The sequence below is a fragment of the Sapajus apella genome, unplaced genomic scaffold (assembly GCF_009761245.1).
Source record: "Sapajus apella isolate SASKATOON/1434 unplaced genomic scaffold, GSC_monkey_1.0 scaffold10, whole genome shotgun sequence".
Taxonomy (NCBI): domain Eukaryota; kingdom Metazoa; phylum Chordata; class Mammalia; order Primates; family Cebidae; genus Sapajus; species Sapajus apella.
In genome coordinates this window covers 32,634,773-32,655,651 of record NW_022436950.1, presented here as the reverse complement: position 1 = coordinate 32,655,651, position 20,879 = coordinate 32,634,773, and the positions used below count along the sequence as shown (strand labels likewise).

General features: G+C 36.4%; 1 protein-coding gene across 10 annotated transcripts in view; it reads left to right on the top strand.

Annotated features, from left to right (window-relative positions):
• Window positions 1-20,879, top strand: part of ADAM23 (ADAM metallopeptidase domain 23) — a 197,685-nt gene that overhangs the window by 106,643 nt on the left and 70,163 nt on the right. For all 10 annotated transcript variants that reach the window (XM_032278479.1, XM_032278481.1, XM_032278485.1 and 7 more), the window contains exons 10-18: window positions 1,039-1,110; window positions 3,228-3,391; window positions 4,354-4,438; window positions 5,435-5,525; window positions 7,924-7,972; window positions 10,046-10,145; window positions 13,860-13,931; window positions 14,524-14,613; window positions 15,894-15,974. In XM_032278479.1, coding sequence (XP_032134370.1) covers window positions 1,039-1,110; window positions 3,228-3,391; window positions 4,354-4,438; window positions 5,435-5,525; window positions 7,924-7,972; window positions 10,046-10,145; window positions 13,860-13,931; window positions 14,524-14,613; window positions 15,894-15,974 — 804 coding nt within the window. The remainder of the gene's footprint in view (window positions 1-1,038; window positions 1,111-3,227; window positions 3,392-4,353; window positions 4,439-5,434; window positions 5,526-7,923; window positions 7,973-10,045; window positions 10,146-13,859; window positions 13,932-14,523; window positions 14,614-15,893; window positions 15,975-20,879) is intronic.

Below are 20,879 nucleotides of genomic sequence, written 5' to 3'. Positions count from 1 at the left end.
GACAAAGAAAATAATTTTCTAATGTAGAAATATTTTGAATCTTTATGAAAGATGCATTCTTTTCATAATTACAATTGAAGATAAATTTCAAAGACTTGTGCAAATCTCAATCGATTGTTTTAAGTAGGTTTTTCTTTTTCTTCGGTGTCATGGAAATAACAATAGCCTCATGGACCAGTAGAGGGCATGATCTTCCTATGGTAGACTTCAGTTTTCAAATGTTCTCTTAACGATATATTAAGCAAAATGTACTACTCCTTGCTAAAAACATAGCCCTCTGGATGTCATTATAGAATTACTTTATTAATTTACTTTATTTTCTTAAATAAACATAAACAATCATAAACTCTCAGCTCACTTCGTTTTTACTTTTTGTCTTCGCTTTGTTTTGACTTTGAGCAGTCAAAAGCAAATGGCTTCATTTGGAGGACGCATTCCTCTGAAAGGATACACTAAATGCATGGCAAATGCTGTTTATATCATGGAAAGTGCCTAAAATGCTGACAAAGACATTTTCTTGATCTGCGTCCGGCCTTGAATTTAAAGTGAGAAAAGTGGGTTAAGCCTTTTGAATCAGCTACAAAATGTCATTTCAATGAACACAAAGGGATTGAATTTGTAGATATTAAGACTAAATTAAAAACTTTTCAGATGTGACGCTTCTCATATAGATTTCTGTAGGCTCTTACTATTATTCAGAACATCATAGGTTTTTTTGAAAAAAAATTTTGTAGAGACAGGATCTCACTGTGTTGCTTAGGCTTGTCTCAAACCCCTGGCCTCAAGCAATCCTCCAGCCTCTGCCTGCCAAACTTTTGGGATTACAGTTGTGAGCCATGGTGCCCAGCTAACATCATGTTTTAGAGTTTTGCCGCCTAACAGAGAAATAACACCACTAAATACAATATACTACAAACTAAATTATATATTTTTAAATCTTTATTTCTACTATTGCTGATATATTTCTGCTTTTACAGAATTTTGAAATGTATTATTCAGTTATGATTTGGCAGTGACTGGTATATATTTCCCCCCTAGTATAAGAAGCATCGCTCTTCTCATGCACATACCAACAACTTTGCAAAGTCTGTGGTCAACCTTGTGGATTCTGTAAGTATCCTGGTTTTCTTGAATTTGTGTGCCAAGATGGAACGGTTTATCTCTATTTGCTTACTTATACTTTAGGTATTTCTTGAACAAATTTAAAAATAACAATCCTAAAGCTCATCTGGCTAAGGAATTATAGGATGATCTGCTTCACAGAGTAGTGCTCTGAGAGTTTCAGAGGACTGAGTTATTCCCGGAATCTCAAAGATACATTAGCGTTGTTTCTAAGTCGTGTCTGTACACTATTGCCATCAGTCTATGGAAGACAAAAACAATGGAGAAAAAAACTAGCTACTGAAAGTCTCATTTGCAATTATACTTGGCAAATGAGACTTTTTCAAGAAACAACTGGGCTTTTCTTAAATAAATGGTAGTAACAGAGAAGAACAACTGGATTGAGGCAGAGTACGTTCGGAGAATGTAGGTAACCCACAAAAAAAATTTTAAGGACACAAATGTATTTTCTTAGTGTTCCCATTGGTGTGATGGTTCAGATTTGATTTCTAGATGGTGGAAGTAAGTGCAGTCCCCAAATAAAACTAATTTAAAATGATAAAATATATACCTCATTACAAAGACTTCTAACTGTACAAATCTTTAATACTGATGTGTTTTCCTCACTTATTTTGTGAATTACAGAAAATGGTTAAGATTTTCTTTCTTTTTCCTGCCTTAGGTTAGAACTCTATAGATATGAACATTATACATTATGTTCCAATGAATAATTCAGTTGACTAGTCAGAAATTAAATATAGAATACTACTTCATATGTTGTAAAGTGCTATTTTGCTCAGCTAAATATATTTTTATCTGGTATTCTATTGTGCGTTCCCTCTTAAATGGGAAAAAAAATCCACCATTTTTTGTAAATTGCCAAATATCTAAATGATATTTATTTACTCCAAAGAGCTGCCTTCTTTTCTGCCTTTTAAGCAGTCCACAAACCACCAATCATGTAAATACTCATGTATGTTATGTGCCTGGTGGGCATAGCTGAGCAAAAGTATAACATGAATGGATGTGCATGGAGTATGTCATATAGTGTTAGGATTGCTCCTCAGAGCCAGTTTACACCCGGTTTATTAATTTTCTTTAATTTCAGCTCTTGTCATTTTTCTCAGAGGAAAACCACAAGTGAATATGGAAAGGAGAATCTTAAACACATCTTTTCCCCTACAAAAGCTGTTTACTTGGTAGCATCTCTGAATTAGACATTTCAACGTGATTGAATAGAATCACATCATGCAAAGTGTAATTTTTAATGTGAAGCTGACCACTAATTTTTAAAAGACATTACATTTAAGTTGTTTTTGTGGTAAAGTCATTATATAATAGCTTCAATTTCATGTAGGCATAATAGTGTTCCCCTTCTTCAGTGCACTCAAAGATCATCCATCCATTGTTTTATTGATTCGTTTGAAATAGGGCAAAATGACAGCATTCATTAAAGTCGCTTAATTGTGTGAATTGTGTAGCTACTGGGCCAAAAGTAGACAAAGAGAGCAGAAAGGGAACAATTTAAATATTGTGGTGATGCCACCCTGTGGTGAGGATGAGATGAATGATACGGATCTGCTCTTTTTTAGCCTCGGATCCTTGAGTTTTTCTCTCTCCCAGTGTTACTTTACTTTTCATATAATATGACCTCCAAGGTCAAGCCAGCTATATTGTTTGGTGCTTATCTGGAGATTTAGTGATCCTTTCCAATCCAGCAGGAATAAATGGTTGCACTGCACCTACTCACAACTGGTATATCAGGCTCCAACCTGTTATGCGCTATGAGATTTGAAAGGGTGATTTATTGAACCTTTTTTAAATTTATGTCCTTGCTTTCGAATTCTTATTGTCCCTCCCCTAGTAAGATGCCAGTACAGTGAATATGTTGATCTGGGATCAAAATAACCCTATAGGAGGGTTGAAACCAAATTGTGTGATTGTTCTTTCTTTATTTTTGCTCTTGGAAAAAGAAAGGAAAAGAAGATTCTCTATAATGGGCTAATGATGACCCCATGTTCTCCTCTCACCTCCCCCTTCCTGTCCTTCCACTGACTCTGACTCACTGATCGTGCATGTTTGACCCAGTGTTTTCCTCCTGCACCTGTCCTGTTGTATACCCTCAGATTTATAAAGAGCAGCTCAACACCAGGGTTGTCCTGGTGGCTGTAGAGACCTGGACTGAGAAGGATCAGATTGACATCACCACCAACCCTGTGCAGATGCTCCATGAGTTTTCAAAATACCGGCAGCGCATTAAGCAGCATGCTGATGCTGTGCACCTCATCTCGTATGTACTCATTTCAGCCTTTAGTGTCATCTTTGGTTTGACATTTATCCTTATCCCTTTTTTGGTTCAGTTAAGTTAAATATCAGAAAATAGTGACTTGAACAAGATTGCAGTGGGTTCCTTTGTCTGTTAGATAAGAAGCGTGGAGTTAGGATATCCAGTGCTGTGATGCTGGTAGTTCTGTAGTCATAATATCTAACTTCAGAGCCCATAACTTCCATCCTCAAGGTCAACTCACAATCTAGGATGCCTGCTGGTCCTCCTAGATTACTGGCAGTGAGTATGACATGCCCGGGAGAGGGCAAAAGGGTACTCCTCTTCCCAAACTGACTCCTGTAAAGCAGGTTTCCTGAAAGCTTGCACGTCAGTTTCACTAGACGTTTGCTAGATGGTAGTCACATGAGAGGCTAGCAAATGTAGTCCTTTTAAATGAACCATTCAGCTCAGTTTCTACTACTAAGGAAAAAGTGTTCCATATTTTCTTTTTAATATAATAAGCTATTCTCTTCCCCAGTCAGGTAGTCCTTTAAGGTTCTGTCCTGGAATCAAACCAACCAAATGACTCCTTCCTTTCCTCCCACTGTTACCTTTTACTTCCTGTTTTTTCAGGCTTTCATCAGCAATTTATAATAATCAGCAATATTAATTCTTTTTAATCTCTGCTAGATATTCTCTACTAGAAAAAAGTCAAGAGCTGTGTCTGTTTATCTTTGTGTTTTCAATTCCTGTGCTAGTACACGATGCTTAGTAGGTACTCAGTTGGTGCTTGCTCAACTGAAATTATTTAACAGAACAAATTTAAAGGTAATTGTGTCATAAATTTTAAGGTATTTGAACTAGTTTTTGATTTCTTGGAGGAGGATGGTTTGGGGGTGTTCCACATAGTAGGGCACACATATTTTGGGAGACTATGGAATGATGGTCACCACACTGGTTTCCTAATAGCACTGCTTTTTCTTAAGGCGGGTGACATTTCACTATAAGAGAAGCAGTCTGAGTTACTTTGGAGGTGTCTGTTCTCGCACAAGAGGAGTTGGTGTGAATGAGGTAAATTTTACCAATTTTCTTAAAGTAGAGCTTCATCTTTGCATCTGTTCTCCTTTTTTTCTGTGGCCTAGTTTACATCCTTTCTCATGCTTGTTTAGAATGATGACATGGCAAATGTAGCATGAGTGGCTTATGTTGTTAATACATAGAGCCCCATGTGGTCCTTTTGGCTCATAGTGACATATTTTGATATCGTAATGACAATTTTTCATATATATCAGGCAAATGCAGCTGAAGATTCGCCTATAGACTTTTAGGCCTCTACAGATAGGTTGTTAAGCTTTTATATGCTTATGAACCCTTCCCTGACTTCTTTTTGTTATAATGCTCCTCTGCCCATGTTAAATTTAACTCATTAAAATCAAAGGATTTCTGATACCAGTACTGTATCTTTTTTTCTCCCTATGTATATTTTTTCATCTTCATGCCTTCTATCTACCTATCTGTAGCATGAACTCAACACCTATTTCCTTAATCTCATTGTTTGGATTTTAGTACTTTCAGTTTTATAAAGAAAATTCTTAACTGGCAACAGCACCCAAAAAGTATAACCAATTATATCTAAACTCTTGTCATTACTGAAATATATTGTACGAGGTTATCTCAATAGACCACAATTAGCCTGGAATAATATTGGAGTATATTATACCATGTTATCCTCATAGCCCATGTAGTGGGAACCTCTCTTGAAGTATTTTAGTAAGTTGAATTTATTCTTAGTTTGGTATAAGCTGAATTGGAGCACAGCCTGTGTGACTTGTATTTTATGTTTCAATGTGACAGCTTCAAATTCTGAGAGATACCACATAGTAAGAGGGGCTTTCTGCTTGTTGGGCCCAGTTGTAAGGAGGAGGTGAGAAGGAGCATATACCATCTTTAATACTGACAGGCTCTACTTAGGGAACTGAGAAGATTTGTGGTAACAATTAAGAAATAATAACTAGCTTTGTGCACTCTCTCAAATGTCTCCCACACACTTTCAACTCTGAAAAACAGTATGGTCTTCCAATGGCAGTGGCACAAGTATTATCGCAGAGCCTGGCTCAAAACCTTGGAATCCAATGGGAACCTTCTAGCAGAAAGCCAAGTATGTACATTGACCTTCTTACTCACTTTCATGTGCCATTCTGTCTGTATAATGCATGTTCAGTCAATAAATAAATATTCTTCATTCCAGTCATTGTAGTTTAATTGTAGAATATCTCCTTCCTCTATTTTTACATAATAAGCAACTTAAGGTGATTTTTAATCTGTTTAGGTTAGAAAAATTTCCCTTTCAAATCTGTAAAAGCAGAATGAGTCAGCTCTTTCTCACACTGCAGAATGTGGGAATGGGGGTGGGGAATACTCTCACGCTCTGGGTTCTAGTGGCTGAGCAGAGGCATAAGAGGCCAGATTAAGCTTCATCACAAACTTAGTAAAATCACAGTTGGATTGGGAAACTGCTTAGATCTAGAGTCAAAGAGAGCTCATTTTTAAACTCTCATGAAATTTACCCACCTAGTCCCATCAGAAAAGTTGGAGAAAAAGACTCTCCAAGGAAAGACACTGCCCCAGAGCCTTTTAAGCATGGGAATAGGCAGTAAAGGATAGGATTCTCCTCTAGTGGCCAGGCAGGTCCAAAAGGAGAACAAATAGGGCCACACATCTCATCAGTAAAAAGCATAGCCGGTGACTGTTAGGTGTCACTTTTTCATTAATTAGATTAGAGGTAGATAGAAAGACAGGGCTAATTTTCTAGTAAGCAAAGGGCCTAGGGCTCACAATAATTTGAAGGGTGCATGAAAATTGTTAATTTCTTTTAAAATCAAAGTACAATTCAACCAAGATTGTATTCATCTTTGTACCAACAGAGTGGTAAAATATACTTTTTAATATATTTTTTGTGGCAGTGGGCAACAACCTGATGTGTACCTGTGGAGAGACCAATGTGTTCACTCATATTATTCACTTAAGTCCCCTCATAGGTTTTGAAAATATGAGGCACTGGGAGTAAAGATTTCACTTGCCACCTCACCTCCCCAGAAAAGAAAAGGACAGAATCTACCTTAATGTCATTCTATATTTTATATTCTTTTTTTATTAATGCATAATATTCTGGAAAATTGAAACAAAATATTTGTACACAGGCTTCTCAATTCCCTTTATGGGTACGTTAAGATTGTTATCACAAGTGTCTGGTGGCGTTTCACAAGCACCCACAAACTTCCATTGATTATCTTGGTCAGAGTGTTTGCTTTCCCAGGAATCACCTAGTACACATTAAAGGAAGTATTTAGACTTTCGCCATCTGGTATAAACACCTTAAAGCCAGAGAGGTGTATGACCAGGTTTATGCCCTTGTTTAGAAATCTTGGATCTGGGAAGAGGCCAGTGCTAGAGTCAGCTGAGAGATGTTACTGAGTTGCATGGTGAATTAGGGTGAGAAGTAGAGTTCATTACTAATGCCTGCCATAGTTCCCTCCTTCCTAAAATTCTTTATTTCTTTGTGACTTGTTTGTTTAGGTAGCTATTTCATTGGTTCTAAACTTTGAGTTAAAAAAATCCATTTAGAATTATATCTTTGAATATACCTCTTTCTCTATATATAGGGGTGTGTGTGTATATATACATATATATAGAGAGATATGTATACCTCTCTAGATATAGATAAATATAGATCTAGATAGGTAGATACATAGATATATAGATAGATAGGTATAGAAAAGAGAAATAGGAAAAAAATTAATGAAGAGAAGAGCCAGCACTATATCAATATGTCAGTCTCTGGTATCTAAGTTAAGTTATAATTGTTTTTAAGTGATTATGTACACTTCTGTTTTAGATTGCACTCTTTTACTAAACCTTTTAGCATAGTGTTCATTCAAGTCTCTTGTTGATCCTCACTTTGACTCTAACAAATTGAATTCTCTTCTCTAACTTCCAGCATTCTCTGTTAGAAAACTTCAGTGATGATCTGTTGTGTTGGTGCAACAGAGCTTTATACTTCACTGAGAGCACATAGGTACACCGTCTAGTGTGAACCCCACAACCACTCTGGAAGATAGACAAAAAGGTGTTATTTCCATTTTAGAGGTAGAAACACTGAGATCCAGGAAATGCTAAGTCACTCAGTTATGGGACTCCCTCATATGGCAGAACTGGGACCAGAACTCAGGCTTTCCAATTTGTAGACCAGGGTGCTTTTCACTAAACATTGGAACTAGGAACCTAATTGAGTTGTCAGAGTTACAAAAATGAAGAGAGGCACCATCTTATTTCTTACCAGCTGTTTTCTTAGGAAGTGACCAATAATTCTGGAAAGGATAAGAAAATATTGATTTAAAAAAAATAAATTTCGCTCTATAAGACTTCACATTCCGTGTCTGTTTGCCTGACATGGAATTGGTAATAAAGAATTATTGTAGGAGTTGTAATACCAGTTAAATATGTGACTTTCTTTGTTTCCTTTTTCTTCTGTTGCTTTTATTATTTTGTTGGACTAGAATGTGACTGCACAGAATCCTGGGGTGGCTGCATCATGGAGGAAACAGGGTAAATTTTCATTATGTGTGCATTTGATATATGCCTTTTGCCAAAATTGCTGCATAGAATTAGAAACAAGGTCTCTCTGGTATTGGTCTTTTAGGCTAAGCACAATATAAAACCAATAATTAAGTGTCTGATATTTTTAAAATGAAAGGGCTAATTTACTTTATATTTTAATTTTTTATTTAAGGTTGATGATAAAAGTAAAATGTATTAACTTCTACTTATTAACTCTTGAAGGAAGCACATTATTAAAGGCTTCTAACTTTAGTGGAGGCATTAATTTTTTAGTACACTTAGATTAAAAGCTGGTTGTCTACCTGAAGCAGTCAGTGAAAATCAATTTAGTCATCAATTTACATTTTAAGGAACTGGTAAATATATATGTTTACATTAATAAAAATTATACTGTTTATAAATCAATAAAGCTTTTCTAAAATTAAGACAGGCTTATTGTGTCTAAATCAGGTCCTCTTCTAGTAATAGACATTTGAACATTCCCTCACTTTTCTCTTGTGAATACTTTGGGAACTAGCGCAGCTTCCCCAGACTGGTGTTGCTTCAGTGAGCCAAGGCCTGGAAACATTGCCCTCTTTCATAGGGATCCCTGCCCCATGGGAGCCACCACCCCCAGACCCCCTAAACCATAGACTACTCCTAGTAGAAAGGAGAGGTTTCCTCACCCATGTGCCTCTCTTGCTTTCTTTGCCGCCAGACACCTGCTCAACACACCAACCATTTCTAATCCTACCTCCATTCCTCTGAGCCCTGGTTGCCAGAGGCCCTGACCTACTTGGACAGAGCCCGTTTATTATTCTTTCACCAGCCCCGCCTAGGAGTCCAGGGTGGGAAGAGTGTGGGCATGAGGGTTTGCACAGTCGGTCATTATCCTTGCTACTCTGGAATGCAGTTCTAGAAGTGGAGCCCTTAACTTCCACGGTTCCCTTACTATTACTCCATAGTTTAGTAATTTATAGCTTAACCAGGCTTTTCTGGGGAGTACCATAAGAAGGTAATATTGATAATATTGGTTCTATAGGGAGATGTCTTCTGTCTTCTAAATTAATCTCTGAGTTTTTTACAGTGATTCTTCATAGGAGATATTATAATAAAATGTTTTAAAGTTAATATATATTTTCTCAAGAATACATTTCTATATAGTTTTTCCAAGAGGTTCCTCTCAACAGTGGCAGGTTTTACCTACTTTATAAACTACCTTCCTAACATCAGAAAGCATAAAATTACTGAATTACTTCCTAGAATAAGTGGCCTGTCACTCCCAAGTCAAGCACTGTTATATTCACATGCTGTATTCCTGAGGAATAGGGGTGTATGTGTGTGTGTTTGTGTGTGTGTGATTCAGCTTAACCACAACCATGTGTATAATATTCCCCTGTGTTCTGACACAGAGATATTAAATTTGATTAAGTAATTCACTGAGAGGCTAATTTTCTATTCCTGCTTAATAATGAATATCACCAAATAGTATTTGAAATTGAGAATAAAGAGCTATTATTCATGGGAGCTTATCCCAATTCTCTTGTCACTGTGCATATACATGCTGAAAACATATGTACATATACAAGTACTGATCTAACACAGCTCTTTAGGGTTTCCTTGTTTACCTGAATTGCATTGTTGGCCTGAATGATACAGTCTTCAATAAACTGGCCCTAGTAGGTTCATGACCTCTTTTTATTTAGAACAGAGGCAAAAAAAAAATGCTTGACTTTAATGAGACATATCAAATAAAAATTAACAAACTTTATAATACAGCCTATGTGAAGAGGTTTTGTAATGAGCTTTTTAAAAAACATTTCTAGCCTGGTCACAAAAGGGCTTTCTGCTGAGGAGGTTTTAACATAGCCCCCAAATCTTTGATTTTCTTTGAATTTCCATCTCTGCAAACTCCATCACACATACTTAAGTTGCTATTTGAACATAAGTGCCTTGTCAAAATTTGTGTAGATTAATTTGGATCCAAAGTGAACATTTCGTTCCAATTTAGGGGTTTTAATTTTCTTCTCTGATGATTGCTTTTGGTAAGTTATTTACATAGTTCATTCTTTGTTTCCTCAGGGTGTCCCATTCTCGAAAATTTTCAAAGTGCAGCATTTTGGAATATAGAGACTTTTTACAGAGAGGGGGTGGAGCTTGCCTTTTCAACAGGCCAACAAAGGTTAGTCACTTAGAAAATGTACTAAGAAAGTATATTATTTCTCTAGTGTTTTACAATGGAATAGTGCTGGATATCAGATGCCTGTCTTGGAAGGCAGGTATTTTTGTCAATCAGATTAATATTTAGTTGTAAAAGGCCTTATCATGTTAAAAATTGAGTCCTGTTTAAATGAATGACAAAACCATAGATTCAGTGTTCTCTGTTTCTGGTTTTTCAGTGCTAGCTAGAACTCCCAAATCCTCCCTTCCAAAAAAGCAAAGAGTTCTTCAATTGTAATATCTTTGAGATTTTTATGTTAAGATTTTCACTCTGCTGCTAAGAGACGGTGGGTTAAATTAAGATAAATATTATTTTAACCAATTTCTCTGATAAAAATTCCATTTCTCCTTGACACTCTTTCTAGGTACAAGTATTAGTTCATTTTCACCCTGCTATAAAGATACTACCTCAAACTGGGTAATTTATAGACAGAAGAGTTTTAACTGACTCACAGTTCCACATGGCTGGGAGGCCTCAGGAAACTTAGAATCGTGGTAGAAGGTAAAGGGGAAGCAGGTACCTTCTTCACAAGGTGGCCAGAGAGAGAGAAAGAGTGTGAGAAAGTGCCACACTTTAAAACCATCAGCTCTAGTGAGACTCACTCATTCTCCTGAGAACTGCATGGGGGAAACCACCCCCATGATTCAGTCACCTCCCACCAGGTAGGTCCCTCCCTCAACAGTGGGGATTAGAACTCAAGATGAGATTTGGGTGGGGACACAGAGCCAAACCATGTCAGGGCCTAACTAATTTCTTGACTTTTTTTTTTTTTTTTTTGAGTGATTCGTCCTCCTGAAACATTAGTTCCTTATGAATATCAGCCAGCCAAAAAAATTACCCAAGGTATTTATGGATACCATAAATACACATATGTGTTTTGTTTGTTTGTTTGTTTTTGAGACAGAGTTTCACTCTTTTGCCAGGCTGGAGTGCAGTGGCACAATCTTGGCTCACTGCAACCTCCACCTCTCAGGTTCAAGCGATTCTCCTACCTCAGCCTCCCGAGTGGCTGGGATTACAAGTGTCTGCCACCATGCCCAGCTAATTTTTTGTATTTTAGTAGAGATGGGATTTCACCGCGTTGGCCAGATTGGTTCGATCTCCTGACCTTGTGAATAACCTGCCTTGGTTTCCCAAAGTGCTGGGATTACAGATGTGAGCCACTGTACCTGGCCAAATACACATACGTATTTATAATGTATTGTCTGTTTACCTGGGGAGGGCCACATTGCCAATTGGCATTTCATCATACTGTGTGTATACAGTGTCACAATCCTTTAGATTCACATTCAAAAAACTGAAAATTTTCAGAAGTGTTTTTTATGTTTGTGGAAAACACATTTGACAGTAAAACTTGCCCTAAACTGATAATATTTATATCTCATAAGGTAAATATTCATAAGTCTTGCTGCAGAAATATTAACTGATTGTAGGGTGTGTCCCAGGCCCCTCAGGGCTATTACATAGAATACAGTAAATGCATCATCATACTTCTCTAAACTTCAGCAAAGCCAGAAGTCTCAAACCCACCAGCTTTGCATAAACGGGGGCTGTGGACCTGCAGTAGCATGTTTGGAAATGAAGTTGCTCAACAGGCAAAAAGATAGGATCAATGCTAATCTGCAGATGGTATGGAAATCCTAACGTGGCAAATTTCATATTTCTTTTTAAAATACTACTTCATGAGTCAAATATAGCTCATTGCTATGCAAAATGTTTAATACTGTGCAAATTGAGAGAGCAGCGAAATAATGTTAACCTTTTTAAAACAAAATCAATAACTAATGTGGTAACTGACAGGATAATTAATTCGCTGACCCATAATTAAATGACACTATGTAGTCAGGAGATGATCGCTTAAAGCCTGACATCTGTGTAAAATCTCAGTATGACTGTGGAAAAAGAAACAGGACTTTCAAAGTGACCTTGCATAGTTAAAGTTAGTTGCCTGCCTTTCATAGCATTGATCTCAATGCAAGAGAAATCCAAAAGCTTCAAAGTGCTCAAAATGGGTGAAATAAGTAAAAATGAACAAATGTGAGCTGCTGGCATTTTTGAATTGCAGTGTACATGGCTGATTTTACCCACCTTGCAGCTTACCAGCTAATTATAAGCATCATGTCTGAGGAAACAACTCTCACTTGTTTGGAAAGGTTCAGGTTTCTAGCATATGCATAAGGGTCCATCAGTGGATTTCTGAAATTGCCTATGAGTTAGGAGAAAATTATTCTAATAACTTGGAAATGAAATAAAAATAACTATAAATCATCTATTTTTAAAGTTAGTAAATATGGAATTATGTTTTTTTAAACTACATAGAACAATGGTTAATAAACAACTATGGATTCCAGTGGAATAGTTTATATGTATATATCAAAGAACCCAAGTGTTTTGAATGTGTGTATATGCATGTGTTGTGTGTGTGTGTGTGTGTGTATTTTTACATTATACGTGCGCATATTTTTTGTGCTTTGGGACTCTTCCTCACTGCCATGTTTTCCACATGGTTGGAGATTGTGACCCATCTCAGGAGGAAGGCAGAGTCCAAAGAAAGAAGGAATGGGGAGCCTGGTATGAAGTGCTGCCCATGTTCAAATCAGCCCTTATCTTTTCCATTTTCTCTTGCCTCCTCATCAAAATAACACAGAGATGTGCAATGCTGCTTTTACTCATAGGACTTTTCCACAAGGAGAGTCCTACCCAAGTAGTCTGAAAACCTTTGCTTCTCATAATAGTTTTGCCTTTCTGAAAGTGGAAGGAGGATCAGTTCTTTCTCAGGTGAATTTAGTGGAAGGAAGCCCTTCCTTGAGGTGTGTTCAGCTGCTGGGGATGGAGCCTGTTACTCCCTCTCATATTCAGGGCTCAGAGCATTTAGGTTGGAATGTGCTGCTCCAGCCTTCATTTAAGGTGTAATGATAATGCCCAGAGAAATCCTGCCCCACTCCCTGCCACCCCTGGAAGTACACATGATTTTCTTAAACAGTCAACTACCTTTACAGTTGCTCTATGATATAGTTTATCTGGCAAGCAAGTTCATGATACCAGTAGATTTTTCTAGAAATTGTACTCTTCTATTGCCCTAGGAATGACTGAGAGACTTCTATATATCCATATATGTGTCTTATGCTTTCAGACACTTGAGATTTCTTTTCAGTGAGAATGATGGGCTTGGATTTCTAGCAACATTTTTTTCCTCTAAGTTTATCTGCATTTACTTGATTGTACATATCACATTTGGCTATGACTGAAGCATATTTATCTTTTTGACAGGTTTTATGGCTTCTTAGCTGTCTTGAGACAGATCAGCAAATTAGGTATCTGTGAGTCTTATTAGCAATGCATTTTAGCTCCATTAGCAAATATGAAAAGTGATCTATTCCTCTTGACAGCTTATCTCCATAAAAAGCAACTCTAATGGTAGAGGTCATCTCCGGAGCCACGGCAAGAGAATCCCCCAAGAGATATTGCCCCGTTTCAGATATATATTTTTAAGTGTTATTAATAAATGAACAGTATTTCCCACACAGTCATTATTTATAAGATGCCTTAGCAAGAGATCATAGAAGAATATCACATGATAGCTGATTATAGGGCCCTTGTATGTGGCCCGGTTGGTATGTTGATTTTTCTGTGATAAATTGAAATATTTTTCCCTTCTCTCCCTAATCTCTATAGTTATTTGAGCCCACAGAATGTGGAAATGGATATGTGGAAGCTGGGGAGGAGTGTGATTGTGGTTTTCATGTGGTAGGTATAAGAAACCTTCTCTACTTACAGCATAGATCTTACTTGGTGCAAACAGGAATAGCATTTGTGAGAGGGCAGCACATTCATTGTGGTCTTACTGCTTTTCTTTCTCATCTCTCTGATCAGTGCTTAATTCAGCTCAGACCCGTTAGAATTAGTTATATGGCCTTGTCTGAGAAAACCTAATGGATTCTTCTAATTAAATTCCCTACCTCTTAAAAATTTATAGCTCATATTCATCTTAGATAAGTTGTACCAAATCATAAAACATTCTTTCCATGTTGTATATTATTTTTATCTTTATAAAATAGATTGAGTATTAGAATGTAGTGGAGCTAATCAAAGGACAGTTGCCTGCTAAAAATATAAGCTTTCTCTTTGGTATTGAAGTCCTTTCATAGAAGATCTTACTTTGCTGAGAAGTATGGCAGGAAGAAATCTGTCCTTATTTAAAGTGATTAATTCTTTCCCAGAATATTTGCTTACTATTGTATAAATGTACTCATTTAGAATATGCATGCCACATATGGAGAGAATATGAATGACCGGCAGGTAAGGCTCTTCACTTACTCACATGAAGTGTTTTCTCTAGGAATGCTATGGATTGTGCTGTAAGAAATGTTCCCTCTCCAACGGGGCTCACTGCAGTGACGGGCCCTGCTGTAACAATACCTCATGTCTTGTGAGTTTTCTGACAGTTTCCTCTTTCTTTTAATTGACAGATTATTCAGATATCTCAGCGTGTACACTGAGCATTTGAATAGCTTGTTACAAATTTCTTGGGTGCAGTGTGCATATTAGCCTGACAGTTTTGTAGAATCAATAAGTCTCAAATCCTGTGGGCCACAACATTTATCTCTCCTGTTATTCACTACCAACCATCTTATCCTCTAATGCCTCATTAATAAAATTACCTAAACTCCTTCCAAAAGAGTTGCCCTACTAACACAGATGAAATCCAAGTTAAATTGTTTGGTAGAGGAGGGCCAGTTTCTGTGGTCTTTTTAATAATATGGCCTACTTACAACATTTTTCTTCAAAACTTACCCTAATTTATTTTAGACTTGAACATAAAAGCTGGTGCTCATATTTTCCCATTGGGCTTTTAAAATCCCCTGTAAAGCAGGCAAGTAACATATGAATGCATCCTCATATGTGTATGTACACAGTTTGTGTGTGTGTGGACATATACAGTCTTCCATCTACAGAGACCACCAGTTAGTTTTGAAAAGTCATTTTAATCTTCCCTTTTCTCATATACACAACCTCTAATATTCCTTATAACCACAGAGTAACATAATTTTACTATTTTCTCAATGTTAAAGGGCATTATGCACTATGGTATAGAAGATTCTAGTTTAGTTTCTCCTTGCTTCATGTTCCCAACCAGATTAAAAATTGCTTGAGGGTAATGGGCCCTTTCCTTCACCTTTTACCCACACCCTCCTCAAGTAAAATGGTTTGTATAGAACAGGCATTCCCTGGGGTTACTAAAGGTAATTCATATGAATTTATTAAAATTTGATTGTCTATATTTAGCAAGGACAAGTTTAATATCTATGCTAATAGGTTATTTAATGAAGGTTGTGTATATATATAAATTCTTCAGAGAGATCTTAAATGTTTATATTATAGTGTTTTGCTATTTTGTCTTAAGCCAAACCAGAATTTCTTCTTTAGGCGATTTTCATCACACTGTTTTCTGAAAATAGTTCTCTGAGACAGTGGGTTTTGAAATCTGAACATTTAAAGCTTTGGTTGATGATTCATCTTTAGTATAGAGGGTAGCATCTGGGCCTTGTTTCTATTCTGCAATAGGGTATTCTGTCTTGCTAATTCTTAAAAAGAGTTTGGTGATAATTATGTGAGAGTAAAGGCATTGTTGGTGAGTCTAAGAATGTTATAATAACTCTCTGAAATATTATGTAATCATAACTCTTAATATTCAATTTTGATTTGCAGTTTCAGCCACGAGGGTATGAATGTCGAGATGCTGTGAACGAGTGTGATATTACTGAATATTGTACTGGAGACTCTGGCCAGGTATGGCACACTGAGTTTTCGGTAATACATTTTACTTGTAAGTACAGGATGAGTATTCCTTATTCACCATGCTTGGGACCAGAAGTGTTTCAGATTTAAGATTTTTTGGGTTTTGGAATATTTGCATATTCATAATGAGATATCTTGGGAATGGGACTCAAGTCTAAACACGAAAGTCATTGATGTTTCATTATCACTTTATACACATCACCTGAAGGTAATTTTATGTAATATTTTAATTTTGTGTATTAAACAAAGTTTGTGCACATTGAACCATCAGAAAGCAAAGATATCACTACCTCCGCCACCCACGGCGACCAGTAGTTCTATGGTATCACCATCATTCCTGACTGTGAATCTATATGTTACCAATAGCCAGTTATTCTCCTTTACTTATTCACACCTAAGTACTTAACAGTAAAAACAAAACAAACAAACAAACAAAAATTGACATATCATTAAGACATTGAAAAAATAATGGGTTCATGGTAACCAAGCAGCACAGTAGCATCACCCAAATACCTGTATCAGCTGTTGAAAAACCACAACAAAGAGTATTGCAGGGTTTCAGTCACTACTTATGATGCAGTGTTTTCAGCCTTTCAAAAGGTTACTATATACTGCGTTTTATTTTATTTTAGTTGAGAAGAAACATCAGAAACAGTTGAGGGACCAGGAAGTGGGTCCTCTAAGGATAAAGGGATTTTCTCCTGGATGGGTTTTTAAAATGTTTTCTCCAGAGTCATCTGCCTCATTAACAGAGTTTTTGTCTTAGAAGTTTCTCTTTGACTTTGTTAGGTTGGTGCAAAAGTAATTACGGTTTTTGCCATCAAAAGCATGATGTCTTGTTCTGTTATGAATGCACACTTGCTCCAGTTCTTCCGTAAGCCCATCATGCACTTTCACCATATGTCCATAGGCACTTCTGCAATGTTAATGACGTCATCTTCATCATCACATCAACGCTCAAAAAGTTTCAGATTTTGGAGCTTTTCAGATCTTGGATTTTTTTATTAGGGAATCTCATTCAACCTGGCTCAACCTGTACATACTCTAAAGTTTTCAGTATAGATTACATATGTGAATATGCTTTGGTTCCTTTGTTTTATGTTTTGTTTTGCTTGGTTTTCTGGTTATTTCTAGCTCTTCACCATACCTTTATTTTAGGAAAGTTTGGTGTGGGGGGAGGGACCTAAATCTCTTTTCTTCCTAATTTCTCCTCATAATTAGTTCTCTTTATTATGATTTATACCCAATTAATTGATTTTTCTTTTCTGTTCCTCACATCTTAAACAGTACATTCACATTGATGAAGCACTAATGTACTGTTTTCAAACATTTTAAAGTCACAAAACCATTTACTAGACAAATTTTCAATGGAAGCCCAATGTAGAAAATATGGAACAAGCAGCACTAATCTAGTTGAGGTGGGATTGGGAACAGGAGTGCACCCTTCCTAATTCTCCATTGCCGCATCTGTCCCACATGGGTAGCCCTGGCTTTATGGCCTGTGTGGTTTGGCATGATCCTCTTCCCATTAAAATTATTGTCACATAATTACTATTGGCCTCTAAAATTCCTTCTTTATATAACGTTTATGTTTTTAATTTATACAAATTATTTCATGTGTTTAATTTATACATATTAAGTCCTTATTTGTCATTCAAATGAATATTTGTTAAGGGCTTACTATGTGTTAAGCCCTGCTCTAAATGCTGGGACATGGCCTTACTCTCATGAAACCTACATTCTGCTGGGTATAGAAAGGCAAGTAAGTACACAAAAATATCAGACGGTGATAAGTATAAGGCATAAAATAAGGCAAAGTGGAAAGAGTATAGGGTAGGATGTGATAGATAGGGTGATCAGATATATCATCCCGGAGGAGATGGCACTGAAGCAGAGACACAAATAAGAAGGAGCTCGTCAGTAAACAGTGAGTCCAAAAGCTTAGCTTCTCCATGAAATGGAATGAAAGCAAGCATAGCTGGAGAATAGCAGAGACATTTCAAAAAGGAAGTCAAGAATCAGGGCAGATAGGGACATGTAGACATGCAAAGAATTTTAGATTTCATTCTACCTTCATTTTAATTCTGCCATTATTTTAAAAGCATTTCCCCATACTATTACACAGTTTTTATAAGTAATTCTTTTCACGATTGTATGATAGTCTGTTATGTGGATTTGTGAGTTGATTTATACTCAATGTGTGTATTTAGATTTTGGAAGTTTATTATTAGTAGTATAGAAGTGAACATCTTTGTGAATAGCTAAAAGAGTGTTTCTTGTTCAGGATTAGCTCCTTGGGACAAGTTCCTGAAAGTGGGGGTTACCTGTTGCTAGGCATTGTGTTTTCCAGGAAGCTCCCAAAAGAATACACTTGGCAGTCAAAATATCACTTTTATTATTGAAAATGCCTAAGTTGAAGGCTGTAGCTCAATATGAGGGCTAAAAAGTTATCTTTAAAATCCCAGTTTAGGCTATAGCAACAGGTTACTGACAAAATTGGGTCCAGAGGGAAAATATATGACCTGAGGAACCAATGGAAAATGCATGGTTTGTGTGGGTAGGCTTGTTTCTAAAAGAAGGGCACAATGCCTAGTTCTTCTTTCCAAATTTATCATTGGTCAGTCACTCCACCTCCCAGTGATGGAAGTGAGTAAGGCATAGGGTAGCTGGGGTTACACTGAGTTCCCTTAACTGGAAGAAAGCATGAGGAGAGAGAAAGAAGGGTTCCTAATTAACATTTTTGTAAATATGTTGATATATATTATTTGAGGCTCAATTCAAATGGACCCTCTTAAAGAAATGGTGCAGTGAAATATGTTCAAGCCATGTTTTCATGATTTTTATGCATATCTGTTTCTTAGTCATTTCAAAATATAGGGTTTTTTTTTTTTTGCAATTTTTCTGTAATATAATGACAAAGTATGAGAATTGTAGGTTCTGTGTTTAATGACAAGTGTATTGACAATCCTGGTACATTGTTTCACTGAGTTATATTTTTAGCTTTGTAGAATACTACTATTTTTATATTTACCATATATGGATGGTTTCAGTTCTGTGTATTCAGCCCTTTTAGAAGTATAGTTTTTTTCATTTCAATCTTTAACTCTTTAAGTGCCATAGATTTACTAGAAATAAAAATTTGATGATGAGAACTCTTTGTTCAACCTAATATTCTATTGTTTAAGTATAACATTTTTTTCTTTTTAAAGCGTGTCTAACATCTGAAAATTATACTGTTAAATTAATTTCTCAGTAGCATATTAGAATAGAATATTTTTGCTAATGTTTTTCTAACATGATCAGGATGAACCTAAAATAGATCATTGGAGTAGAGGGAACTAAACCCCTTCCCCCCCAAAATTCTTCTTTTACCCCTTAAGAAATAATGAGCCTTGGATTTAATTAATACTACTAATAATTAAAAAAATGTAATCTCTGCAACTCTGAGAATCAGTATCTTCAAGCAACATTATGACTTTCTTTTACCTCATAATATGTTTTTCTTTATTTTTATGTTAGTATTTACTGATACCTCAGAGCTACTTATTAAAGTTACAATTTATAATAGAATAAATAATACTTATATAATTAAGAGAAATCATTGACAAACAATACTGGTGGATATAATATAGATTCTTGAAAGATCTGAGAAATGTTTTTCCTTAGTGCTATGAAATATGTCCTCTAAGTGAGTAGTATAACATAATTTAAAATAAACGCTTCTAAATGCTATTGCACTATTGAAGCCTGCCTGCCTCAAGGAAACCATCCTGTATAGCGTAATGTATAAGGAAGGTTCTGGAATGACATTTAGAGACCGAATCCAATGCTCTGCTCATAAACAGAATGAAGTACACAGATTTATGATTCTCCTGTTTTAAGCGTCTCCACAGAACATAGGACATTCGCTAATTTTTGTCGTTAAACATTCCCATGATAAGCAACTGTCTTTTATTAGCCTAAACTAAAACCAAATAGATTAGAAATCTCTGCATGTTCTTACTCATAGGCAGGTGTTGAACAATGAGAACACATGGACACAGGGAGGGGAGCATCATACACTGAAGTCTGTAGGGGGTGGGGACTAGGGGAGGGACAGTGGGGGGTAGGGAGTTGGGAGGGATAACGGGGAGAAATGCCAGATATAGGTGATGGGGATGGAGGCAGCAAACCACATTGCCATGTATGTACCTATGCAACAATCTTGCATGTTCTTTACATGTACCCCAGAACCTAAAATGTAATTATATATACACACACACACACACACACACACACACACACATATATATATGAAGTCTCACATGTGGCTATGCCAATTTAGAATAAGGACTTTTTTTTCATTAGTGAAGAATTTTACAAGGGTTTTTCTTCTTGAAACATCACAAAAGTAAAATCTAATAAATTAATTTTAGATCTCAATGTGCTTATTCTAGTAGCAGCATTGCTTTTGCATTGCTGTTGACTGTGGTTGTATTAGTTTTATTTTTTAACATGACAAACTTATTTATTTTTCCATAAATTATTGGGGTACAGGTGATATTTGGTTACCTAAGTTCTTTAGTGGTGATTGGTGAGATTTTTGTGCATCTATCACCTGAGCAGTATACAATGTACCATATTGTATATGTAGGTTGCCCCCCCTTCTCCTGAAGTCCCCAAAGTCTATTGTATCATTGTTATGCCTTTGCATTCTCATCACTTAGCTCCCACATATCAGTGAGAACATACAATGCTTTGTTTTCCATTCTTGAGTTACATCACTTAGAATGATAGTCTCCATTCTCATCCAGGTCTCTGCAAATGCTGTGAATCCATTCCTTTTTATGGCTGCATAGTATTCCATCATACACACACACACACACACACACACACACACACACACACACACACACA